The sequence below is a fragment of the Thalassophryne amazonica genome, chromosome 12, assembly GCF_902500255.1.
Source record: "Thalassophryne amazonica chromosome 12, fThaAma1.1, whole genome shotgun sequence".
Taxonomy (NCBI): domain Eukaryota; kingdom Metazoa; phylum Chordata; class Actinopteri; order Batrachoidiformes; family Batrachoididae; genus Thalassophryne; species Thalassophryne amazonica.
The window spans coordinates 77,307,603-77,319,349 of NC_047114.1; the positions used below are offsets into that span (position 1 = coordinate 77,307,603).

The 11,747-nt window shown below is 41.6% G+C and overlaps 1 protein-coding gene across 5 annotated transcripts in view; it reads left to right on the forward strand.

Moving 5' to 3' along the window:
- greb1l (GREB1 like retinoic acid receptor coactivator) overlaps positions 1-11,747 on the forward strand; it is a 170,699-nt gene that overhangs the window by 135,792 nt on the left and 23,160 nt on the right. For 2 of the 5 annotated variants that reach the window (XM_034183874.1, XM_034183873.1), the window contains exons 15-21: positions 2,112-2,246; positions 4,431-4,631; positions 4,904-5,084; positions 5,374-5,563; positions 6,376-6,512; positions 6,611-6,953; positions 11,526-11,641. In XM_034183874.1, coding sequence (XP_034039765.1) covers positions 2,112-2,246; positions 4,431-4,631; positions 4,904-5,084; positions 5,374-5,563; positions 6,376-6,512; positions 6,611-6,953; positions 11,526-11,641 — 1,303 coding nt within the window. The remainder of the gene's footprint in view (positions 1-2,111; positions 2,247-4,430; positions 4,632-4,903; positions 5,085-5,373; positions 5,564-6,375; positions 6,513-6,610; positions 6,954-11,525; positions 11,642-11,747) is intronic. The other 3 variants (XM_034183876.1, XM_034183875.1, XM_034183877.1) reach the window with 3 other exon arrangements.

Below are 11,747 nucleotides of genomic sequence, written 5' to 3' on the forward strand. Positions count from 1 at the left end.
TTAAAAACTTAAAAGTCAATTGTTCTTAGAACTTAAAAGTTTAGATGATATGCTACTTGTACCTCATGGTTACAATTAAAGTGTTCATTAAGTAAAAGTAATTCCCTTCAGCCGCTCAGGTTTGACACAGCAGAGCCGAGGTGGATCTCCATGTTGATTTGGCACAAGTTTTGTGCCGGATGCCCTTCCTGACGCAACTCCACATTACATGGAGAAATGTGGCAGGGGTGGGGTTTGACTCCGGAACCTTCTGCAGCAAAACCAAGCACACCAACCACTTGGCCACCACCGTGTTAAGTCGACTCAAATAAAATGTGTCTGACATCAGACACATGCAGAAGCAATAAAAATAAGTGAAATTCAAATATATAATTACTTAATTCTTTTAAGTTGTGCTTAAGTTATGCTTTGAAGTTTTGCTTACTTAATATACAATTAGTTCAAGTCAATCAAAAATTCTGAGTTTAATTTACTCAAAAACTTGAAATATTTCAGTAAGTAGAACGTTTTTGTTGTTGTCGTTTTTTAAACTTTGAGTTTACACTACTTAATCTGTTTAATTAATTTGAACATTCGGGTTTACAGTGTACTACTAAGTCAGTGATTTTCAACCTTTTTTGAGCCGCGGCACCCTTTTTATATTTACAAAATCCTGCGGCACATCACCAACCAAAATAATATTATAATGCTATTACCTCTGGTTTTGTGCAAAACCCAATTATCGCAGTAGAAAATCGATACAGAAAACACTGCATTTCGAAAATCCTCAAGCATTTTGTGCTCTGATCTCAAGTAGGGCTGTCACGATTAGGAATTTCTGGAGACGATTAATTGTCAGAGAAATAATTGCGATTGACGAATATATTGTCTATTTTTTTTCCCCTTCTTTATATTCTACTATTGTAGTATAATTACACAACTCTGAATGTTTGGTTTCTGTGAGTGGGAAACTGGGAATGGTGCAACATTTTTATTTTTATCTTCATTTTACATACAGTCCCAACTTGTTCTGATTTGTTGTTGTTTCTGTTGCATTTCTGAAATTGTTTCTCCTCATCAGTCACGTTTTGTGCTTAAACACTGCATTAAGCTCAAGATTGAACAAATAAATACCTTTGGAAAATAACAGCTGTTAAAGTTCAGAGTTCTCACCTGCTTTTTGTGATCTCTGCGTCTGAACAGTTTTTTTTTTTTGTGGCTCAGTTCATTCATATATTCTCATTTTTTAAATATGTTTTTAAAGATATTTGACCGTTTATTTCATCTCATGATCTCATAAATTCAGCATACGACGCTCACATGGTGTGAACAGGACGGTAACGGCAGAATCACACCTTTAGAGAAAGTTCAGAGAGAAGTAAAAGCAGCTTCACGTTTCCGTTTTTTTAACGTTCACTCGGGTTAAAATCTTCTCTCTGCTCCGCGCTCGCTGCGCACTGAACGTGTCGCACCTGCATTCAGGAATCTCCCTCACCCACCCCCTCCCTCGCAGTCTGCAGCCTGTTAACTCCGCGCGAGCGCACACAGGCACAGACACACACACCGACAGCTCCGCATTTTAGACGGCTTTTGAAGAAGACGGCACTGTTTTAATCGGCCGTCAGCCTCCTTGTTATTGTCCCGCCTTAAGACGAGAGCGAGGCTGCAGCACGTTTGACGTCAGATTCTGTCATTTTATGCTTTGTGGATAAAATGAATAATTCACGGTAATCGCGAATATGAAAAATACCCACGGCACCCCTGACGATCGATCACGGCACCCTAGGGTGCCGCGGCGCACCCTGGTTGAGAATCACTGTACTAAGTAGTGTCAAGTGGTAATTACCTTTATCTTTGTTCTTTACTCTCTATGGCAGTTCTGTCAAAATTCAAACTTCTTATAGTCAGTACTACAATACATTGTTAATCACCGCATGGTGCTACTGGGTTTCTGTCATAGCCGACTGTAGCCACGCCCGTTGAATTATGTCGGATGTAATATGAGATGTAAACTGCAAGAGCTGAGCAAAAAGTCTCACAGTAGTTTTAGAGGTGTTTACTAATATTTAAGTGTGTCAGAGGACAGTTGAGCAGAGTTTTGTGTCTTTGTATAACTGTAATGAATGTTTTAGGGGACAATCTGGACAAGCAGCTGGTGCGATACCAGCGTAGGCGGAAGGGACAGGCCGTCCAGCCTTTCCAGGGAGATGTCAGTGAAAACATCCACTCGCAGCAGGCAGCCAGCATGTCACCACCCTCAGACAGAGGTCAGACTGCGTTTAATTGTCCTTCATGAACTCTGTTCAACAGGCTGTTAAATCAGTGAAAAACTGCAATACGTATTTTATATGCATATAGTGTTTTGCAAAAGTATTCACCCCCTTTGGTGTTTTACCTTTTTTTTTTATATTACAATCCATTATTTAAATCAATTTTATTTGGATTTTCTGCAGAAAACCAACTATATTTGGGTTAGGCCAACTAGATTTGTAAGGTCTTAATTTACCTTTCAAAATCTAGTTGACCTGAACCATGGTAATTAGGTAACAGTAACGTAACTTCATCATTTTCACCCAACAAATTTACACTTAGGTCACTCAGCAAAATTGTTTCTGGCTAGGTTAATGCATTTTACTTGGATGGAAATACTTTACATAATTTTATTATGGTCACTGAGCAAGTTATTTATTTTAGTGTACCAAAACACCCACGACAACTTTGAAGTTACTCTGAGTTATAGATTTGTTCTAGCATATAAGTCAGGTTTGCTAATAGTGATGTTTGTCCAGTGTTGTATAGTAATGAAGTAAAAATACTTCACTACTGTACTTAAGTACGTTTTGGGAGACATTGTACTTTACTTGAGTTTTTTAAATTCAGCTTACTTTCACTTTTACTTCACTACATTTCCGACCTTAATTGCATACTTCTACTCCGATACATTTTCTATGTGCCATGCCGTTACTCGTTACAAAAAAAACAAAACAAAAACACACGAAAAAAGTTGTGTTTTCACCCAGAGACACCACTAATTACTAGTGACTGCAACGAAGTCAGGCCGATTTGTCATGAGGCATGTCCGGTAGGCTTTTTTGCAGTTGCGCACTTGGGGGGTGTTTGTCAGGAAAATGATAATTTCTTTACATTGATTACAGACCTGCAGCGGATCTGTAATCAACTTTTCTGCAGCACGGCTTTTCTTTGAACCTTGAACCAATCGAAGCAGTGATTCGCAGGTTGAAGCAGTGCTTCGATCTACGATTCATGGATTGATTGTTTTATTTCGCTTTAACCTAATTTTTCCCCGCTAAAACCCTGAAGAGCATATGTCTGTGAGGAATATTTAATATTTTTATGTTAAACCGACCTGTTATGGTCTTCTGAAACAGTTGATAGATGTATTTTATAACTTAAAAACGGGACGATGCTAACGCGTTAGCATGTCTATGGCGTTTTCAATGTTAAAGTTAGCATTAAGCTGTTCGCATTAGCACGTTTGTGTTGATTTGTTTTCTGTATAATTAATGGCTCAACATTCGTTGTTGTAAAAGAGTCAAATTGTAATTTTTTAAATTCATTTTTATTCATATATTATAGCAACAACAATAACAGTCTACATAATAGACAATAATAGTCAATAATAATAGACTAATAATGTTGCAATACAATTTAGAGAAAGAGACAAAAAGAACCTAATGAAACAAAACAACAGAAAAGATAAAAAACCATGTAACAATGAAAATAAATAATACATATAGAAATAAATAACTGTTTCCTGTGAACACCTCGTGAGTAGCCTACTCTCGTTTAGGTTTTGAAATCTTGTTTCTGAAGTGTTTTTGTGTGGTGTGCACAATTTTCAGTATTTTGACTAATACTACCAGTGTTCAGTAATCTGACAGCTTGAGGATACAGGCTATTGGCCAGTCTGCTGCTATAAGCAAAAGGTTGGTCATTGTTGTCTCCCAAGGTTCTTGAAATGGAGCAATATCTCCACCTGGTGGACATTTACCATTAATGCAGGCACAATAGAATTAGTTCAGGTACAACTGAATTTCACCAAGAACTCTATAGTTAAAAAATTCTGAAAGGAACATTAAGGATATTACTGCTTGGAGGGGTTCTGTTCTTTTGTTAATGCTGAAATTACCCAGGCTGCAGGGTGCACATCCAGGTACCTGCACGTTGACGCACATGCTGTACAACCCTACCAGTGATAAGTGCTATTATCACTGAGAGATGGGGCCAGCCATGCCTCTTTCAGGTAGACATTTCCATAGGTGTCACACTCATCCCGTGCAGGAACCAATCAAGTTGAGAGAGGGTCTGTACTCTCTGCACACTGTGTTTCATTCATCAATATTCACCACATTTTTTATGAGCAGAATTACTCAGTCGCTTGCAGCTACACTGATGTGTCGTACTTGTATTTCTTCTTTTATGCTGTCCAGCAGAACTGTTAAGTAAGGTCTTCCAGATCTATCCGGCGCAGCTGAGCGTAGCTCGGAGCCTTCTCTCTCAAGTCTGCTCCATTGCTGACTCAGGGACCCAGAACCTGAACTTGGGCCGCTTTTCTAAGGTGGACTTTCTGGTGTTAGTTCCACCCTCTCATGTTTTGGTACACCAGACAGCACAGCGCATCCGACAGTCAGGTATGTGCTCCAACTAGTCACGCCCTCAAAGAAAGACATATTTTTTGTGGAATCTGATCTATTCCAGGTGACTTTTCCGGATGAAGAGGTTTGGATTCAAAACTTCCTGTATCACAGACTTCAAGATGCAGCCATGTGATTTCAGTCTCTACTGATAGACGTCACTACACGTTTACAAATTTCAATCCCTCATTAAGGCGCGACTGCCCGCTTATGTGAAACAGCTGCGTTTCAGCAACACTCATTTGTCATTGCGTGTTTCTTTTCCCCAGGAGTGCTTGTTGATCTTGGAATAGAAGACATGTCCACAGCGCACCAAAAATCAGACAAGTACGTGGTGCGCCTTGACAGTGACGTGCACACCAAGATGGATGCCTTCATGAGGAAGGTCAAACAGAATCCTTACACTCTGTTTGTACTGATCCACGACAACTCACACGTTGACCTCACAAGGTGAGATAACTCAAGAAACACAAGGCACCACGTTCACCCGCGACGAGAACCGACGTTTGTTTTTGGGGCAGTGGTGGTGGTGGGGGGTGTTCTTTCCATGTTCGAAATTCACAGCTGAATAAGTTGTTGCTCCAAAGTTGGCCTTGTCCTTTTCACATTTTGATTATTTTGTGGAAAACAGTCACAGTGAAGTCAAAGAGGAAATACAACCGTTTCATAGACGTGGCACTATGAGCTGGCACAATGTTACTTGCTAAAATTTTATTTGGTGCTTCCAAACACTTTGCAGTGCGCTGTCTGGCTCAGTGTGCCACGGGGAGCTGCAGGGTCTGGCTGACAGGGTGGTGAACTGTCAGGAGGTCTTAGATGCCTTGAACCTGCTCGTCCTACAGGTCAGCTGCTTCCCCTACACCCTGCAGACACACCAGTCCCGCATTACTATTCACAACGAAGTCCACTGGCCCTCCAGTGAAAGCCTGGTGAGTATTTTTAACAGTAAAACTTTTTTTACACTGATTAAAAACAATTAAAATTAAACATCAAATGCAAAAAAAACAAAAAAACAAATGAGCAAATAATTATTATTTTGATTAAATTAATAAAAAACTAATCATAAGCAGCAGAAAATCAATAGGTTTTCTATATTTGCCTTAAAAGATTCAACAGACGTGGACTTTCTAATGTCAACCGGCAAACTGCTCCACAAAGTAGAAGCATGGTAGGCAAAGGTTATGAAGCCCGTGTACTTCTTTTTAACCCTGGCAACACAAAACAAAAAAGCTGTTAGAATCACCCAAGCAGTGGGTCACCCCCTTGAGTCCAGTCTGCTTGAGGTTTCTTCCTCAAAAACACCAGAGGGAGTTTTTCCTTACCACTGTCACCTGGGTGCTTGCTCAGAGGTGTTGGCAAAGTTAGACCTTACCCGTCTCGAGGCAGCGTTGTTGTGATTTTGGCACTATACAAATAAAATAATCTGAAATAAATTGAAAAGCATCCTGGAACCACAGGGCACAAGCAGGTACATAAGATTTAACAAGTTCAGCAAGATAAGTAGGTGAATGTCCATTTAGAATGTTATAGTGTATTTCAGCAGAAAAACCTTATTAAAGTCAGCTCTGACAGTGATGGGAAGCTAAACAATCTGATTAAATCTGCTGGTTTTCATCATCTCACTTCATATAATGAATAAAATAATACAAGTTGGTGAGAAGTTGCAGTAATTTTTTCAGACATTACGGGTATAGAAAATGAACGAATGAATGAATGGTTTTCATGTATGGTTGTCTACCAGCAGGGGGAGCAATCTTCTGATAGTTTGGTCTACTTTGGCCTGAGGGACTACAGCAGATCCCTTCAGTGGGGCGTGGCCAGTCCCATTCTGCGCTGTGACGATGCGTTTGAGAAAATGGTCCACACTCTACTAGAGAGGTATGACGTCGCCACAGAGAAACATCTCATTTACAGGAATCTTAGATGGTCACTTTTCTAAAATTAAAAATTGACAAATTATCCTGTTTGTGTCCCAGGCACCCTCACCTACACAGCATGGTGATCCGCAGCTACCTACTGATCCAGCAGTACACTGAGGCCATGATGGCCCTGACCTCTTCCCCTTCCTTGAGGGACCACATAACCCCAGAGACCTTGGCCATGGTGGAGGACCTGATCAGTGCCCCAGTCCGGGAGGGCTCCCATGGTCGGGGTCACATGCTGCTAGTCCGTGTCCCCTCACTACAGCTGGCAATGCTGGCCCGGGAGCGGCTAGAGGATGTGAGGGACAAGCTTGGACTTCATTTATGTTTCGCTGTGCTGCTGGGAAGCCCTGCTTCAGAACTCAACCTGCCCAGAAACTTCACTAGCCGCCTCAGGGTGAGCTGACAACCATGGTTGATTGTAAAACCAGGGCCCGGTTTCATAAAGCAGTCTAATCTTTGAGTCTACTAAACTTACTTAGTTGACTACGGTTAATTGCCCAACATTATTATCACTTACTGAGGCGTTGGTGGACCGGTAGCATAGATTTACATTTATGCTACCTGTCCATACCTGCCCGCAGTAACGGGCGGGTATCCCAATAACCGCCTGCTGTGCATAAAGTGATGACGTCATAGCACGCGCAACCCAAGAACTGTCCGCAGGCGAAAAGATGAAAAGGCGAGAAGTGTGTGTTGGTCCCAATATGGATATTCCGGACGATTTTATCATGGATAGTATGACAATGAACAGCATCCAAAGCAGCCAGCTTGATGAGGACACCCTGGCGAATTTGGAGAGCAGCACGGTAACAGCCAACACGACAAAAGTTAAAGTGAGCCAACTTTTTATTTTCCGCGTTTGCTGGGTGCCGTGCTTTTGAAATGACATTAAATATTGTTAATGTGATTCCACGTGTTGTGTAGCTCGTCTAACGCGGGCGAATATCTGTCATTTTGGGAGACTGGGCATGGACGTCAGGCCTCTAAAAATGCATACCGCCCTCCAAAAGCATGTTATTGTATTATTATTATCACTTTACCGGGGCGTTGCTAGGCCGGTATCATAGATTTATGTCGACGCTATCTGGCTATACCCGCCTGCTGTGCGCAAACAAATGACGTCATAGCGCGCATATTCCGGATGATTTTGAATAGTACGTACTCATGGATAGTACGACAATGAACAGCAGCTAAAACAGCCAGCTTGATGAGGACGCACTGGATAAATTGGAGAGCAGCGCGCGCGCCAGCTGACACAACAAACGTTAAGTGAGACAACTTTTTATGTACGCGTTACATGTCTACCCCCCCCACCCTCCGTTTTCAATATTGTCCCAACATTTTCTGATTTGGGGTTGTACAAGAACCATTTTGCTCACAAGAATATCATGTTTTTGTGCACTAAAGCTGTACTGAATGTCTTTCAAAGACAGATCTAAATAAGAGTAGACAAGCAGCAATCATAGCACCTAAAGATCTTCTTGGCTGTGATGATCCAGGTACATCCAAGAGTCTAACAAACCTCGTCCTCAAGAATGGAAAAAATACTGCGAGCCATTGAGATCCTACTTTCAAGATTCACGTAGGTTTATTTGTAGAAGCAAAAGTCTACATGGGGCACTCCTGAATCTGACGCAGGTGGATAATGGGGGGCGCATTTGATCCATTTAGATCAGATCGCTCACCAATGTGGGTTTGACTGTCAGTTTGAAACGTATGTAACATAGCGCAGCAGTTGGATTTGCACTGTAAATGGTATGCATGGCAGCTCATAGTGCAGCAGATAACTGAAACAGTCCTTCAAAAGAAGCACCAAATTCAGTACAAATACTCCTTAGATATATTACGCTTCTAAAAAAAAGCGATTGGCCACTTGAATTTTCAATAGGTGGCCATGTAGGGGTCAATTGAAGAATAACACAGGGGTCAAAATTAAAAGATGCGCCAAACATATTGAAAACTAAACCATATTATTTGTCTGATCATAAATATTCTGAAAAGGTATAGTTTGTTCTGTCTATGGCTGAATGTTATGGAGTTATGAGGTAAAAACAGCAAGAAAGGTGACAGTGGTCAATTTCAGTTTGTACAGAGGTCAAAAGTTAAAGTTGCTTCAATTTTGGTAAAAAAAAAAAAAAAAAAAAAAAAAGGGATGCAAATTATAGCTTGAGCTAAATGGAATAGTTTTGACTGTGTTGAATGTTTGGTCTCCAAAGTAAGCATCAAACAATGTTAACATCCATTGGATTCTATGACATGTGACATATGTAACCCTGTAACGTGATAACAGCATGACAGATGGTGTAAACTATTCCTTTTTAAAACCTTATTAACTCAAGCAATAATTTGCTTTTTATACTTTTTTTTATAAAACTTAGAGCAACTTTAACTTTTGACCCCTCTACAAACTGAAACTGACGTTTTTCACTATTCTTGCTGTTTTTACCCCATAACTCCATGGAATTCAGTCACAGATAGTCTAAACTATACTTTTTGGAACCTTTGTAATCAGACAAATAATGTGGTATAGTTTTCAATATGATTGGAGTATCGTTTAATTTTGACTCTTGTGTAATTGTTCAACTGACCCCAACCTGTCCGCCTATGGAAAATTCAAGTGGCCAATCGTTTTTTTTTTTTTCCTTTCAAAAGAGTAATGTCTAAGGAGTACTTGTGCTGAATTTGGTGCTTGTATCACCATTTGCAGGTTTCCTCTGTAAATATTGTGTTGTCTGCTGCACTATCAGGTTCAGCCTGAGAACATGTGCCAGTGCCGTGCATCGCCACAATCCCCGCTCCATGGAATTGTCCCAGGTCCTGGATGACAACCACCCAGGCAGACAACCGGTTCATCCCCACCTGTCAAACGTAGCCTTATCACATCCAAGTGAAATGTGTGTTCCCTTGGCCTCTAATAGTCGCTGTGGTCCTCAAAACTGAGGCACCTACATGCATAAACATGCCCAAAGGAATGTATGAGATGGCCAAAGTGTCATAGCTGACATTCCCTGAGTACACAAGTAATACTCCCATGTGAGTCTCAAAGTAACTGCTTGCTTGACAGAACATAATTCCAGCAATACTCAACGATTTGACAAAGAGGCAGAATATGAAAAACTGTCAATCATCACCTTAAGTTACTGGTTAGCATCCAAATCACATAACTATTAAGGAATACAGAAAGCATCAGGGCCCTTCTGATTCGGACAAACATTTTCTAAAAATAGCTATTGACCTCGCCAAATGTCTCAGTCCAAAGCCCTCAAGACTTCATATGTTTTTCATAGGCACCTCTCAATCTCCAAGACCTTTCTGTAGGATCTACACTTTAACTGCAGATAGATACAAAGTCATCTTGGTCATAAACCATCCACTTCTCCTCCAACATTCCGATGTCAAGCTTGGGACTCCGGCGAGGGCTGTCGCATCTCCTCCTCTATGTCTGGTCCAACCTTCAAAGTCCCTACTTCACCAGACTGTGAATTCTTCAAACTACATTGGATTACTCATGGAATTGATCAGCTGGTCTCTGAATGCTATTGACACCATTTTTTCTACAAGAAGATCAGGGCCGGGGGACCCTGTGTGCCGAGATGGAAGTTATCCTGCAGGCTATGTTCTCGACGCCTGGGAGACGTGGCGTGTCGCATGATTTGCACCATTCTCTGTGGAGGACGTCGAGGATTTATTCATATTTGGTTTCATAGTAGGAGGGCTGGTACTTATTGGTTTATGTGCTGCCCTGATCTACCAGAAAATTGACAAGACGGCTGCCGCCAAAACCACGGCCCCTCACTTGTCCGTCATGATTAATAACTTGGGCAAGGTGATGCATTCTCAGACTGCATTAACCCTTGAACTCAGATGCAAATTGGATAACATCTCGGAGCAAATGCGCACCTTGCAGGGGAAGGAGAAGATTTCAGAGACCGAGGAATATTCATAATTTGGAATCTGGTTTGTTCATGTGAAGCTGTAAAAGTGTTTTTCACTGCTCAACCACAAACACGGCAGGCTTATCAGCCTCTGAAGGACAAAATGCCCGTTGTTTTCCTCCAGAAGAATCTCTACAGCCTTGGGGAACATTGGCTGCCTCCTTATCTCTCTAACTCCAGTACAAGGACAGAAACTGACTCACACATGGACAAAGACTGAAGCATGCTCCACTTCTACCCCTACTTCCCCTCCTGCCCCCATCACACATCCCATCCCGGCCACCACTCACGCCACCACTTCTCCCCTCCGGGGGTTGCGCAGTTTTAGCTGCGGCAGGTCCCTGTTCACCCCAAGCTCGCGGCGGCGAGACTGCTGTTGCAGCGGCTACCACACACTCACATCGCCTCAATTCGGAAAACAGACTGTTTCAAGTTTAGTGCACATAAACAATGTCAAATGTATATGTGTTGTCTTAATTCTGATGTGTGCCATTATTACAGTAAACAAGTAATAATTGTGGATTAATTGCTGTATCTCGTCTGTGACAATTTGAGTGTGGACGTAATCTCGTTGTTGCGGCACTTGTAATGACAATGACAATAAAGCTCATCCATCCATCTATCCATTTCTCAAGTGCTGCAGCCAGGGCATCCTTTGATTACGCAAAGATCACAGCATCATCCAAGAAGTTAAGGCTAGTAAACCTTTCTTCACTAAGAAATGCAACTAAGCCTCTGGTTTCTGCACTCCTATCCAGTACCTCAGTCCACACCAGCACTGAACAGTGTCGGACCCAGAACTTGTCTAGGGCAAATGCCAGAATTCACAAGGAAGATGTCAAAGAGCCACCCAGCAGTCACAGAACCCATGTGTATGATGTATACCTCTGTCTGTGATGTCCAGCAACATGTTGGTGATGCCTCAAATTTTTAGAATTTCAGTCCTGATGATGCCAGTTGTGGAAGATAAAACCAGTTTCAAATTTTACAACTTCTAACACAATAATTGCCTGTTTTGTGTTTGTCTGCAGGCGTGGCGAGGCTATGACAGTGACGACTGGGTTCCCCACACCTATGAGGACCTAGAAGGGTTACCCTGCATCGTCATCCTCACAGGAAAAGACCCCCTGGGAGAGACTTTTCCAAGGTACTGTACAAAATAGATACTTGACCAAAAAAAAAATAAAAAAAAAATCCCTTTCTGATATTTTTCTTTGCCTTGTTTTCGATTTGTAGTTAAATAGAGAGACTTT